Source organism: Vipera ursinii, assembly GCF_947247035.1.
Source record: "Vipera ursinii genome assembly, chromosome: 5".
NCBI classification, from domain to species: Eukaryota; Metazoa; Chordata; class Lepidosauria; order Squamata; family Viperidae; genus Vipera; species Vipera ursinii.
In genome coordinates this window covers 7688240-7703661 of record NC_139518.1, presented here as the reverse complement: position 1 = coordinate 7703661, position 15422 = coordinate 7688240, and the positions used below count along the sequence as shown (strand labels likewise).

General features: G+C 45.4%; 1 protein-coding gene across 2 annotated transcripts in view; it reads left to right on the top strand.

The window, feature by feature from the left end:
* EPHB3 (EPH receptor B3) overlaps positions 1-15422 on the top strand; it is a 145870-nt gene that overhangs the window by 49445 nt on the left and 81003 nt on the right. For both annotated transcript variants that reach the window (XM_083363906.1, XM_083363905.1), the window contains exons 2-3: positions 3452-3516; positions 10517-11189. In XM_083363906.1, the coding sequence (XP_083220032.1) occupies positions 3452-3516; positions 10517-11189 (738 nt within the window). The remainder of the gene's footprint in view (positions 1-3451; positions 3517-10516; positions 11190-15422) is intronic.

Sequence of the window (15422 nt, the reverse complement as noted above, 5' to 3'; positions counted from 1 at the left end):
AGACTCCCAAGCGTTCGTAAGAGGACTTGTAAAATGTTTCTTCGGAAGGATTGGATTGGGATGACATGTTCCTGGCTGGATTAATCACTCTGCTAACTAAGCTTCAAAATGAGTTTTTTCCTGCAAATTATGGCTTGTGCTTTTGTAATTATCGAGGGGTGCTTCTATGACCAAGCTTGGACTATAATATATTTATTGTATTGGGTCTTCCTTTTCTTCCAAAGAAGCTACAGCCGAAATCCAAATATTTTATCTCCAGGCTATCTGGTTATTATAAAGGTAGTCCTCAACTTATGACCACAATTGAGCCTAAAATTTATGTTAAGTGAGTCGTTTTTAAGGGTGTTTTGCCCCATTTTACAACTTTGCTTGCCCCGTTTGTTAAGCGAATCACTGAAGTTGTTAAATTAGTAACGCGGTGGTTAAGTAACTCTGGCTTCCCCCCTTGACTTTGCTTGTCAGACGGTCACAAAAGGGGATCACATGACCCCAGAACACTGCAACCGTCATAAATGTGAATCAGATGCCAAGCATCCAAATCTAAATCACACGACCCTAGGGATGCTGCAACGGTCATAAGTGTGGAAAAAAGGTCATAAGTCACTTTTTCCAGTACCGTGGTAACTTCGAACAGTCACTAAACCACAGAGAAGAGGGGATCAAACTATTCGCCAAAGCACCCCGAGGGCAGGACAAGAAACAAGGGTTGGAAACTGACCAAAGACCTGGAATTAAGGAGAAATTTCCTAGCAGTGAGGACAATTAACCAGTGGAACAGCTTACCCCCAGAAATCATAGGCCCTCCATCACTGGAGGTTTTTAAAAAGAGACTGGACATTCACTTGTCTGAGATGGTATACGTTTTCCTCCTTCAGCAGGGGGCTGGACTAGAAGACCTCCAAGGTCCCTTCCAGCTCTGTTGTTGTTAGTTACGAAGTCGTGTCTGACCCATCACGACCCCATGGACAACTTTCCTCCAGGCTTTCCTGTCCTCTACCATCTTCTGGAGTCCATTTAAGCTCACGCCTCCTGCTTCAGTGACTCCATCCAGCCACCTCATTCTCCGTCGTCCCCTTCTTCTCTTGCCCTCAACCTTTCCCAGCATTAGGCTCTTCTCCAGTGAGTCCTTCCTTCTCATTAGGTGGCCAAAGTATTTGAGTTTTAGCTTCAGGATCTGGCCTTCTAAAGAGCAGTCAGGGTTGATCTCCTCTAGGACTGACCGGTTGGATCACCTTGCAGTCCAAGGGACTCACAGGAGTCTTCTCCAGCACCATAGTTCAAAGGCCTCAATTCTTTGGCGCTCAGCCTTTCTTATGGTCCAAATTTCACTGCCATCCATTGCAACTGGGAAGACCGTTGCCTTGACTGTACGCACTTTTGTTGACAGGGTGATGTCTCTGCTTTTTAGTGTGCTGTCTAGATTTGCCATGGCTTTCCTCCCGAGGAGCAAGCATCTTTTAATTTCTTGACTACAGTCCCCATCTGCGGTGATCTTGGAGTCCAGGAAAATAAAATCTGTCACTACCTCCATTTCTTCCCCATCTATTTGCCAGGAATTGAGAGGGCTGGATGCCACGATCTTGGTTTTCTTAATGTTTAGTTTCAACCCAACTTTTGCACTCTCCTTCTTCACTCGCAACAAGAGACTCTTCAGTTCCTCTTCACTTTCTGCCATTAGAGTGGTATCATCTGCATATCTTAGGTTGTTGGTGTTTCTTCCGACAATCTTAATTCCAACTTTTGATTCATCTAGCCCTGCCTTTCTCATGATGTGCTCTGCATATAAGTTAAATAGGCAGGGCGACAGTATACAGCCTTGCCGGACTCCTTTCCCAATTTTGTACCAATCAGTGGTTCCGTGTCCAGTTCTCACTGTTGCTTCTTGGCCCGCATATAGGTTTCTCAAGAGACAAATAAGATGGTCTGGTACTCCCATCTCTTTAAGGACTTCCAGCTCTATTCTGTTCTAAATTCCACCTCCAGCTCTATCATTCTGTTATCCTTCTGCCCACCCACCCACCCACCCCCCGTCACATGCCATGCCTCTTGGGCCCTGCTCTCTCTCTCTCTCTCTGCTGCAGACTCTTGCAGGCTTGTCAAGCAGCCTGGCGCAGCTGCTTCGGGTCAGGCTTAGCTAATCCCAGTCTCAGCAGCTTTCCATCTCGGTGATTTAGTGCGTTCCCGGAGAGTCCTGGTCCACCCTTCCTCCCTTCACCCCAATCTGGGGTTGGAACTGGAGTCTCTTTGGGGAATGTTGACAAGGAGGTTTGGCAACTAATCATCGACTGTCTGTCGGAATGTTGGCCAGACGGTCAAATTCTTCTTCTCTCCCCTTTATTCAAAACACATCCGAGGGAAGAGTGCCAAAAAGGGAATAACAGAAGAGCAGCCTGCTTCTTCTTCCTTGCCGGATAAACCGGCTGCACCACCCTAGTCGTGGGAACGGGGCCGTGTTCAGCCAGAGTAGAGGCCCACGCCTGCAAAGTGTGGGAGGAGAGGAGAGAGAAGTAGGGACTTTTTCCGGGTGTTTTGGCTAAAGCCAAGGGGAGCATTTGGGAGGGGGCCAGGAGGGTGATACAGGTGGTCCTCAACTTACAACCAGCCATTTAGTGACCGTCCGACGTTACAAGGGCGCCGAAAGAAGGGACTTAGGGCCATTCTTCCCCACTTACGATGGTTGCAGCATGCCCTTTTCATTTTTTTTTAACCGTTGTGGACATCTCCTGAGGGGAATCAACACATCACTATATCTTTGTTGGTGGTGGTTTCTTTGTTTGCTGGCAGAATTGAATGAAGTACAGGTAGTCCTCCATTTACGACAGTTTATTTAGCGACCGTTTAACGTTACAACGGCACTGAAAAGAATGACTGATGACCGGTTTTTTTTACACTTACAACCGTCGCAGCACCTCCCTTCCTCCCCCCTGGTCACATGATCTAAGTTTGGCCGCTTGGCGACTGACACGTATTTATGACGGTTGCAGTGTCCCGGGGTCCTGTGATTTCCCCTTTGGCGACCTGCTGACAATGGGAAAGCCAGATGCACTGAATAACCGTGTGACTAACTTAACAACTGCAGTGATTCACTTAACAAACGTGGCAAGAAAGGTCATAAAAGGCGGCCGAGCTCACTTCAGCGTCTTTAGCAACTGCGGATTCAATTGTGGTCGTAAGTCAAGGACGACCTGTGCCCTCCGGATCTGGCAGATTAACGTTCCCGTCGTCCTGCGCCGCCATTTTAGACCATCCAGAGCAGAGGTCTTCAAACTCGGCCCTTTTATGACTCATGGACTTCAACTCCCAGAATTTCTCAGCCAGGCATGCTGGCTGAGGAATTCTGGGAGTTGAAGTCCATGAGTCATAAAAGGGCCGAGTTTGAAGACCCCTGATCCAGAGTGTTTCAGGTTTTTTGGAATATTGATTGTGTTTTTTTTCTCTTTCCCCTCTCTAGAAACGTTGATGGACACCAAGTGGGTGACGTCCGAGTTGGCGTGGACAGCTCATCCAGAAACCGGGGTAAGATGTGCTGTTTTTTTCTGGGAAGGGAGATTGGGAAAGATGCTGAACTTCATCTAAATGGGAAAATAAACTCCTTCCTCTCTTTCCTTCCTTCCTCCTCTCTTCTTTCTCTTTCTCACGTTTCCTTCATCTGTCTGGGTTCATCGGCTGCTTTGAAGCTTCTTTCCAGCCCTGTGTGGTGGCCGTGAGGGGGAAAAAAAAAATCTACCTGTCAGGCTTACAATCTTGGAACCCCTAAAAATTGTGTCAAATCTGATCACTGGAAAACTTGCATTTTGGGGGGGAAGCCAACATCAGAAACTGCATATGGGTAAACATTTCTGTAATTTGGAAGGTGGTTTGTGGTTTTTGTTGTTTTTTTTTGTGGGGAAAAAAAGGCCATTTCACGTGGGGTAGGGCAAAAATGTTGGCTGCCTTGTGCATATGGAAATGAGACTCTTATGACCGCCTTCATGAAATATAATTAACTTGGCCTTTAAGGAAGAACAGAGAGGTAAACAATTAGGTTGAGAACTAGTTTGGTGTAGTGGTTAAAAGGGACTGGGCTAGAGACCAAGAACCCATGGGTTCTAGATCAGCCTTAGGCCCAGAAGCTGGCTGGGTGACTTTGAGCTTCTTCCGCTGTCTCCCTCTCTCTCAGCCGAACCTGACATGCAGGAATGCTATTGTAAATTATGAAAATAGGAATGTCAGCCTTACCAGATAGACCAGACAGGAAACACGTCCGGATAAGCTAATTCTACTTTATTGTAAAGCTTTTGTCTGAAATGGTCTATAGGGCTTCCTGCCTGAGCAGGGGGGGGGTTGACTAGAAGACCTCCAAGTTCCCTTCCAACTCTGTTCTTCTGTTACATTAAGGGAGTCTTCCAAATCTGAAAGTACAGCTCTTTCAATGTCACCTTTACAGCCCAATAAATTTCTATTTGAGGAGTCCTGGCTGCTTTCTGAGCTTAGTTGTTTTCTTGCAGACGTTTCATTACCAAACTAGGGAACGCCATCAGTGCAACGCTGATAAAGTTAAACTAGTTTGGGTAGTGAAACGTCTGCAAGAGACCGATCAAGCTCAGAGAGTACCAAGGACCCCGGGAGCTACAAATGTTCTCCTTGATCGAAACATTTATTGGTTGACTTATTTAAAATGCTTATATAACCACCAAATCTGGGCGGCTCCCAATCCAAAGTTAAAACAGCATACGAAGCCATATTAAAGCTATAAAACTAAACATGTTAAACAGATTAAAAAACAAAGAAACCTGGTGCCAGTTTCTGAGGGTCAGTCCTCCAATCTTATCCTAGTGCTTGGGGGAAAGCCAGGCCTTCAATGCTTTCATAATGGTGTGTGGGAAAGACCTTGGCAGACAGGGAAGGATCAGATAAGAGACAGCACAGCCCTCAGCTGGGTAGTGGGTACCGTAAGAGGCTCAGAAGCGACCCTCCTTAGTTCTAGGTCTTCTCTTAATTTTGCCATCTTATGGGAGCTAGGAACCTTGCCTATTCCATGGAAGCCCCTGGCCTATGGAGCACTCTGCCCCTAGAGGTTTGGTAAGCATCCATCCTCCTAGGAATAATAATAATTAATAATAATAATAATAATAATAATAATAATAATAATAATAATAATATAACAAGAACAACAACAGTAGTAATAGTTATAGGCGCCTTGGGTGCAATCCCAAAACAACTGGAGCAACACTTGAACACCACTGGCATTGACAAATTTGCCATTAGTCAATTGCAAAAGCCAGCCTTACGAGGAACTGCTTTCATCCCGTGACAATATCTGTAATACCCTCAAACATCCACATCTGCCTATCCCAGGTCCTTGGTAAGGACTCGATAGGTAGACAAAAGTGCCAAATCCAGTCTGAACATCTGGCTGACTATGCGATGATCAATAATAATGATGTGATGATGATGATGTTGGAAGGGATCTTGGAGGTCATCTTGTCCAACCCCTTGCTCAGGCAGGAAACCCTGTACCCTTAAAGACAGTCTCTTCTTAAAAATTTCCAGTGCTGGAGCACTTCTGAAGGCAAACTGTTCCCTTGGTTAATTGTTCTAACTGTCAGGAAGTTTCTTCTTAGTTCCAGGTTGCTTCTCTCCTTGATTAGTTTCCATCCATTGGTGTGTGTGTGTGTGTGTGTGTGTGTGTGTACTGTATATATATATATATATATATATATATATATATATATATATATATATATATATATATATATATATATATACTGTATACTGTATACGGTGGCTCAGTGGGTTAGGACGCTGAGCTTGTCGATCAGAAGGTCGGCAGTTTGGCGGGTCGAATCCCGAGTGCCGCGTAACAGAGTGAGCGCCTGTTACTCGTCCCAGCTTCTGCCAACCTAGCAGTTCGAAAGCATGTAAAAATGCAAGTAGAAAAATAGGGACCACTACGGTGGGAAGGTAACAGCGTTCCGTGCGCCTTTGGCGTCTAGTCATGCCGGCCACATGACCACGGAGACGTCCTCGGACAAGCGCTGGCTCTTCGGCTTTGAAACGGAGATGAGCACCGGCCCCTAGAGTCGGAAACGACTAGCACGCATGTGCGGGGGAACCTTTACCTTTACCTTATACTGTATACTGTGTGTGCGTGTGTGTGTGTGTGTATATATATATATGGAGTTTCCTGCCTGAGCAAGGGGTTGGACTAGAAGACCTCCAAGGTCCCTTCCAACTTAGTTAATCTTTTCTTGTTCTTAATTGATTCTGTTATAAATGATGCGAAAGCCTAACTTTCGGATACAAGCTCCATCCCAGGTTTCTATCACCCATGTTTTTGAACAGGTTGATGTATTCCAAAGCAGTCCTAGGTTGTTGGGAAGCAAACATTTGCCCTGTGGGCACTAAGGGTTCTCAGGCCCCCTCTGTTTATTGGTTTTACTGGATGGTGTTATTCATTAACACCTTTATTGACTTTCCTAACCTGCCAGAAAAGATTTTGCATTTAGAAGCAGTTAGCGGCTGGAATGGCTGTTTCTCCCCGCTTCTCTCCTTCCCCACCTTTTGCTCACCAAAGTTTTTTTAGGTTTTTCTTTGAGTAGGCGGCCCCCACTTCAGAATGCAAAGTGGCTTCGCCGTGTTTTTTTTTTTTTTTCCCCCCACCGAATCTCATTTCCAAACAAGGAAGGCTTGGCGGTCCGTGGATGCCGGGGTGGAGGTGGGGAGGAATCTGTCCATCTTCTCTTTGCACCAGTCAGAGTTGATAGGTGAAGCTTTTTCTTTTTTTTCCCCTTCCCTCTCTCCCAAGCCTGAGCTAGGAACGCTGCAAGGACCTGCTAAAGTTGTCTCTTGTTTGTATCATTTTCTGTTTGGATTTCAAGTTTCGAGGTCGAGTCACGTTTGCTAGTTGACGCTGTGCAGATTTTCATTTTTTCTTTTTGCTCGGCTGGTGCTTTTGCAGCTCATCCACTCTCAAATGGGAATTTGTCTGTGGAGATTCTCAGCCATCCAGGTCTATAGATGTCCCAAAGATGCTTTTTTTTTTTTCTTCCCAAAAGGCAACTGGACTTTCTTTGTTTTTCCTTGAAGACATTTCGCTTCTCATCCGAAGAAGCTTCTTCGGTTCTGACTGAATGTTGGACCAGGGAAGGATTTATATTCCTTACAGTCATCTGGTCGTTTAGCCCTCTTCCTGAGGATCGTTGAGGCCACTTGGAGGTTTATCTGGAGATTTATCTCAGGTGACCCTGAGGGGACAGATAAACCTCCAAGTGGTCTTCAAGAAAAAGCACTTTTGGGACAAATGGGAATTGGTTTTAATATAAATCGAAGAAAAAGGGCCCCTTTTTGGATGAAGCCTTGGGTTGTTTTAGATGACGAAGGACCTCGGAGAGCAGACAGGCGAGATAGCTGTTGATTTCTCTCAGCTTCTCCTCCAGTTTACGACCACAAATAGGATCAATATTTCTGTTGCTAAGCAAGGCCGTTGTTAAGTGAGCCGCACAAAACGTCAAGTGGCCTTCTTGTCACGGTTGTTAAGCCAGTCACTGCAGTTTTTCAAGTGAATCACAAATGTGGTTCAGTGAATCTGGCTTGTCCCACTGACTCCGCTTGTCAGATGCCATCTGGGAAGGTTGCAGACAGAATCTTAGAATTGAATAGAGCTGGAAGGGACCTTGGGGGTCTTCTAGTCCAGCCCCCTGTTCAAGTAGGAGAACCTATATCATCTCGGACAGTTGAATGTCTAGTCTCTTCTTAAAAATCTCCAGTGATGGAGCGCCCACGATTTCTGAAGTCAAGCTGTTCCACTGGCTGATTCTCCTCACTGTCAGGACGTTTCTCCTTCATTCCAGGTTGCTTCTCTCTTTGATCAGTTTCCAGCCATAGTTTCTCATCCTGCCCTCTGGTGCTCTGGTGAACAAAGTGACCCCCTTGGCCTTGTGGCAGCCCCCTCAGACACTGGCACACTGCTATCATGTCTCCCCTCTTTCTTCTTTTCTTTAGACTAGTCCAGGGGTAGGCAACCTCGGCTCTTTTATGACTCATGGACTTCAACTCCCAGAATTCCTGAGTCAGCATAGCTGACTCAGGAATTCTGGGAGTTGAAGTCCATGAGTCATAAAAGAGCCGAGGTTGCCTACCCCTGGACTAGTCACTAGCCAAACCCAAGTCCCACAGCCGTTCTTCGTACGTTTTAGTCTCCAGGCCTCTGATCCCAGGACTGCTGCAGCCATTCTAAATACACGCCAAGCACTGTATTTTGATCACATGACTGTGGAGATGCTGCAATGGTCGCTAAGTGCGAGGACATGGTACCTTCCAATGGTCACTAAACAAATAGTCTTAAGTCAAGGACCACCTGCGTAGGTATGGCAAAACCTTGGAGATTTAAGTGATAAAATGTGGCGTAAAGAAAGAGATCCCACTCTTGGCCTCTGAAATTTAAATTTCTCGCGATTTCAGAGGAGGCATTACCTCATGATGCATGTTAGTCCTGCAATCTGAAGATTTGAAGCAAATCTTCCCCCCGTTTTCCGTCCTTATGATACAGGCAGGCATTGAGGCAGTGTCACTTTTGATATAAAAGAGGCCGGATATTAAAGGAGATTCTCAATAGACAAAAGAGAACTTTCATTCTCTGCCCTCCACCCTACTGTATAAGGCAGTCCTCGAATTACGACAATTCATTTAGTGACCGTTTGAAGTTACGATGACGCTGAAAAAGGGGACTTCCGACCATTTTTCACACTTAAGACTGTTGCAGCATCCCTGTAGACGTGTGATCAAAATCCAGACGCTTGGCAATTGACTCATATTTGTGACGGTTGCAGTGTCCCGTGGGTCACGTGATCCCCTTTTGCGACCATCTGACAAGCCAAGTCACTGATGGAGGCCGATTGGCTTTACAACCGTGTTACTCAGTTACTCACTTAACAACTGTTGCAAGAACGGCTGTAAAATGGGGCAAAGCTCATTTAAGGAATGTCTCACTTAGCAACAGAAATGTTGGGCTCAATCGAAGTCGTAAGTCGAGAACTACCTGTAATCCACACTAAGAATAAACAATGACAAGTAGAAAGCGAATTTCGCAAAGGAAGAGAAACAGTGCAAAGTTTCCCAGGATATCTAGTTTATATAGAAGGATTTGCCTGCATAATAGCAAATTACTCTTCCATCATCACACCTAAAATTTCCAAATAGTTTTCATTTGAAATGGAAAAAATATATATCTTCATGCACACAGCAGGCCAAAGACCTGACTTGCCACCTATGAGCAGATTGCCTACAGACGTCAACTTCGTATAAACAAGACTAATAAAATATGGAACTCGTTTATACACAATGCGGCACATTAAAAAAAAAGAACGATAGTTACATAAGTGTACTAGAAATAAATATGTATGCACTTGAATAATATTTACATTAGTTAAGTAGAGAATTGTAATTGTTGACTATTATACTCTTTTTTTCGTTTCTCTTGTATTTTTTTTCATTTTTAAAACACTTTTTAAATGTTTTTTTTCCTCTTTGAGAACATATGTATTTCTATTACATACGTGGCCCTTGACCTGCAGTCGCAGTTGAGCCCCAAATTCCCATTGCTAAGCAAGACAGTCATTAAGTGACTTTTGCCCCATTTTACGACCTTTTTGCCACAGTTGTTAAGTGAATCACTGCGGCGGTTAAATTAGTAACCGGGCTCTTAAGTGAATCTGGCTTCCCCATCGACTTGGCTTGTCAGAAGGTTGCAAAAACGGATGACGTGACCCCTGGGACACTGCAACCGTCGTAAGTACACGCCAGTTGCCGAGCTTCCAAATTTCAACCATATGGCCCTGGGGATGCTGCTGCTGCAACAAGGGTCATCATATGAAAATGCCCATAAGTTGATTTTTTTTTCAGTGCCGTTGTAATTTTGAACAAACAAACGATTAGGTCAAGGACTACCTGTAATTATTTTGGGGGCTTGTTCCTTTCCTTTCTCTGCATTGATTGTAAAAGCATTTTTTTTAATCCCATTTATATCCCGCCTTTCTCCGAAGACTCAGGGCGGCTTACAATCTAAGAAGCACAAATCAATGTGCTTAGCAATAGCCTTCATTCTATGTATATGCCTGCTTATTAGGGCTTTTCACCCACACCCCAAGCGGCATTATTACAAAGTCAGCTTAATTGCCCCCAACAATCTGGGTCCTCATTTTACCTACCTCAGAAGGATGGAAGGCTGAGTCAACCTTGAGCCTGGTGGGACGCGAACCTGCACTAATTGCAGGCAGCTGGTGTTACTTAAGGACGCATTAGCCCACTGCTCCACCAAGGCTCTTAAAATGTCAATAAGAATGCTTTAAATAATTTAAAATGTAAATAAGAATGCTTTTTTAAAAAAAAAAAACACAATAGCTTGCATTTGGAAAAGGGAATCCCACGGCGTTCCTGAAGATCGCCCTTCCCTAATAACCCCTCCCTATCCCTTTTCCCCGAGACTCCCCTGCTTTTGCGCCGTTAACGCCCCCAATGCCGTTTTCCTTTTGTGTAGTGGGAAGAAGTCAGCGGTTACGATGAGGCCATGAACCCCATCCGGACGTATCAAGTGTGCAACGTCCGAGACGCCAATCAAAACAACTGGCTGCGCACCCAGTTCATTCAGCGCCACGACGTCCAGCGGGTTTACGTCGAGCTGAAGTTTACCGTGAGGGATTGCAACAGCATCCCGAACATCCCCGGATCTTGCAAAGAGACCTTTAATCTTTTTTATTACGAATCGGATACGGACTCAGCCTCTGCTTCTAGCCCTTTCTGGATGGAGAACCCTTACGTCAAAGTGGATACTATCGCCCCGGACGAGAGTTTCTCAAAGTTGGAGTCTGGCCGTATGAACACCAAGGTCCGCAGCTTTGGACCCCTCTCCAAAAACGGCTTCTATCTGGCCTTCCAGGATCTGGGGGCCTGCATGTCCCTCATCTCCGTCCGCACCTTCTACAAGAAATGTTCCAGCACCATTGCCGGTTTTGCCGTCTTCCCGGAGACCTTGACTGGGGCAGAGCCGACCTCCTTGGTGATCGCCCCGGGAACCTGCATCCCCAACGCGGTGGAAGTATCGGTGCCCTTAAAACTCTACTGTAACGGGGATGGAGAGTGGATGGTACCGGTGGGAGCTTGTACTTGTGCGGCTGGATACGAACCGGCCATGAAGGAGACACAGTGCCAAGGTAAGATGGGACCAGCTTTGGTGCCCTTCGGTTGCGTTATTGAGGAGACTTGGCTAACGGCCCTGACATTCATTGTCCAGGGAAATTCTTGAATTCTGGAGTCGGAAGGGACCTTAGATGCCTTCTGATCCAACTTCCTGCTCGGTGTAGGATCCTTTAGGCCAGGGATATGGCAACCTTGGCTCTTTTATGACTCATGGACTTCAACTCCCAGAATTCCCCAGCCGGCATGGCTCAGCTTGGAAACCTCTCCCTTTTCCCTCAGCGTGGCTGGCTCAGGAATTCTGGGAGTTGGAGTCCACGAGTCATAAGAGAGCCAAGGTTGCCTACCCCTGCATTAGGCCACCTTTCTCAAACGTGGTCCCTTGAAAATGTGTGAACAACTCCCAGAATTCCCCAGCCAGCTCCCGTAGGCCATTTGTGACAGATGACTATCCATCTTCTGTTTGTCTAATAACAATTTGTTGGTAAGGACACTTAGGGCACTTGAAACAGGAAAGTCTATTTCCAGTCTCCTGCCTTTCTTCTCTCTCTCTCTCTCTCTCTCTCTCTCTCTCTCTCTCTCTCTTTCTCTCTCTCTCTCTCTCCCTCCCTCCCTCCCTCCCTCCCTCCCTCCCTCTCTCTCTCTCTCTCTCTCTCTGTTGAATTTCAAAAGATAAATTGGTTAATGTTCCCCCACCTCAAGCAACTTCGTCATTCCATCATATGATAATTTGTGTAATCTTTTAATTTGTGGTTGTTGTTGTTTTTACTGCACAAACATGTCCAAGCCATGTTTCTCTTTGCAGTTTATGTGCATTCTGGGGCAACAATGAATTTAGCTCGAGCGATAGAGAAGCTGGGGGGGTGGGTTTGCCTGCCTCTGTACTGAGCAGCTTAAGTGTCCACAACCAAGATGGATAAAACCATGACGCGCACTTGCTGGCATCATGTCGCACACTCTGCTTTTATGGGCTTGCATCAAGACATTGACGAAAATACTGAGTTACAGGTTCTTAGCCCCATTCCTTCACCCCGTGGATACCTATGAAAATACCGATAGAAGAGAATATCTGTAGCTCAGGGTTGAACTGTGGAGTCCTAGGTGTTTTCTGGGTTTGGTTGTTTTCTGTTCCAGCCTATGTCCGGCCCTGTTTGTGTGTCAGGGACATCCCCTTTTTCCTTTTTACAGTCCCAAGGCATGGCTTCTCACTGCCTTCTCCTCCTCTCACTGAGTTGCCTCATTGATTTTCTCTGCTTTGCTCTGCTCTGCTGGATTGCCTTCTGCTTCTAGCGTCTCTGAACAGATTCAGCTGTGACTCTTCTGAGTCCAACACCTCCTCCTCACACAGCTGAGCCTCATGAGGAACATGACTGGAGGGGCCAGGCTGAGAGTCCTGCAGTGCATCAGAGCCTCCCTCTGACACCAAAGGCTCTCCAAACACCCCCTCCTCCTCCTCAGATTCATCGGACTCAGCTGCTGGGAGCACAGGCTGACACTGAATCACAACACATACATCTCATTACCAAGCTAGGTAACATTATCTCTGCATTGATGATGTTACCTAATTTGGGAATGAAACATCTGTAAGAAAGCAACCCAACTCAGAGAGAACCAAGGACCTTCATCTGTGTAAGTAAATGTAATCCGGGGTTTGCCTGTCTTGGAAAACACTTCTCTAACCATGGAGAAATGCATTCCCAAGAACATGGCCTTTTTCGACTCCCAACATTTTAAAATACTGAAATATTGTCTCAGTTCTACTGAAGTAAGCACGTCTCAGCTCATTCCTAAAAGCTGCAAGAGAGCCAGCAGAGCATTCTTTAAAGCTGTGTCTCCCCTGTGGCTAGCTGGATTTGTGCGTGTCTGAATGCGATGTATCTTTTCTAGGTTGGCTTCATTCAGAAATGGTTCAAGCCGGGGGGGGGGAGGGGTCTTCAAAGGTGGCCCTTTTATGACTCGTGGACTTCCCAACTCCCAGAATTCCTCAGCCAGGGGTGAATTCTGGGAGTCGAAGTCCACGAGTCATAAAAGGGCCGCGTTTGAAGAGCCCTGCTTCAAACAGAACCACAAGAATGACTGTTGTTGGCGCTGACCTGTTCTAGCGTGGAAGCCTGTTTACGCAGCTGTGGTCCTGAACGGGTGGCAAGGCAGGATGCAGTTGTCTAGAACAGAAAAAAAGATTGAAAAAGAAATCTTAGCAATCGGGGGGGCTCTCAAGCATCTCTCCGCAGCAAGTCTTAGCGGGGTGAAAGCCACCTAAATTTAGCTATAAGGAGGCGAGCTACAGCCTTCTCAAAACAGGTGGGTTGGGCTGTTGAATTCCTAGCCAGCTGGGCTGATGGAGACATTGACCCTGGCTGTTGTTGTCCATAAGCGGAGGGGCAGGGGCCATCAGAGGAAGCTGCTGGCTTCGCAGACATGCTATTTTTAAGCCTCCTGGTCTTACACAGCCCGTGGAGGAAGCCTATGGCTCTTCAGCCTTTTAAGGCATCTAAAACCCAAGCCTTTGTTCAGTTCTTTATAAGATCCAAGGTGGTATCTCGGGAAAGATGCCTGTCTGTGATCAAGCTTGGATTCTCTCGATATGCGGGGAATGTCAGATTGCAAAGATGACGACAAAGATCGTAGGTGGAACACGAGAAAAGGATGGTTGGTCGGTGCAATTGGGGCCGACGAGACTTTGTGGTGAACAGTGAGGCTGGGGTCCTTGACACACACACACACACACACACACACACACACAGAGTCTGGTCTGTTTGAGATAGTGAGAGGTGTTCTGGCCCCTTCTACCGAAGACTTTTCCCACCTCAGGTGCAGGAAAGTAGAAAAAAAAGTGATTTGAGTTTCTTGCCCAATAGCCTGAAACAGAGAATTAAACAACCTTTGTGCAGGAAACTCAAAAAAGGAAGAAAAAAAAAGTTTATTTTACCAGGCAGTCCACTGTGGGAAAAGCTTTCAGGAAGAAATTCCTTTGTAAAAATATATGAAGCCAAATCTCTTTAGAATGGTCTTTGTCCACCTGGGTTGCAGGGACTTCAGCTCCCAGAATTCCCCAAGGCAGCATGTTGATGCATGGCTGGCTGAGGAATTCTGGGAATGGAAGTCCACGAGTCTTAAAGTTGCCAAGTTTGTAGACCACCCCCCCCCCCAGCTCTAGAGCAAAAGGACTGGATTCATACATCATCCTGAGCAACAAATCACAGTTGCTATTTACATTTACTTGCTATATGGCCGAAGCCATGATTGCTTCATCTGATGCTCTATATTCATACAATCTTTTAAAATAATAGGTTTGCATTAAGGCTGCAGGTAACACAAGCGAGATTAGGAACATGGAACCAGTTTGCAGCTTAAGACTGTCAAATCCCTTCTTTCTCCAAACATAGCTTTTTAAATCCCGCATATCCTGTACTAATACGTGAAAACTTAGCTTAGCTGATTAAGAACTGCTGATTTTTTTTTAAAAAAAAATTATTATCAACTATACACCCACACACTTTCCTTTCTGCTTATATAGGGAGGACATAGGATGGCATACTATATTAAAACAAAATACTGTTGCAAAAAGCCATAAATGAGTACAAATTAAATCAATACCAAATGTAAATATTACTATTTTTAAAATCAGTTAACAGGTAAAAGTTTGGTGAAACAGATGAACATTTTTAGCATGCGATAAATACCTTGGATCTTTTTTTTCAAAGTCTCCTGCTGTTTCCCTCCGGGGCATCTCACAGAAATGAATTGCATCAGTTACTAATATATCTCCCTTTCCTAATCAATCTTTTTTATCAGATTAGGCTCTGCAGATGTAAAAGTCCTGGGAACACTGGAAATTACAGAATAGATTTCTGGGGCAAACCAGCATGGATTTTTATAACACACTTTCTCGTGGGAACAAGACCAAGTTTTCAGGGTGCAATCGAGCTACTCGGTGGTTTGTGAACAATCAGAGTATTTCAGATAATCTTCTGTCCATCTTGCCCCTATGTGCTGGCTCAGTGGAGCATGACTGTGCATTTATCCACCGAGCAGAATCAATAAAAAGCTGAGGAAAAGCTGGGTGCATCAGAAAGGCTTCTGCAGTCCTCACTAGCATTCTTCTTGTAGCCAACTGCATAGCTTATATAGTTCACAAAATAGAGGATGGGATCCTGCGGTATGCAAATCTAGGCTAAAAGACAGATGGGTAAAGCTTTGCTGTATTGATAATGAAAAAATATCTATCATCTATATCTATCTTATCTATC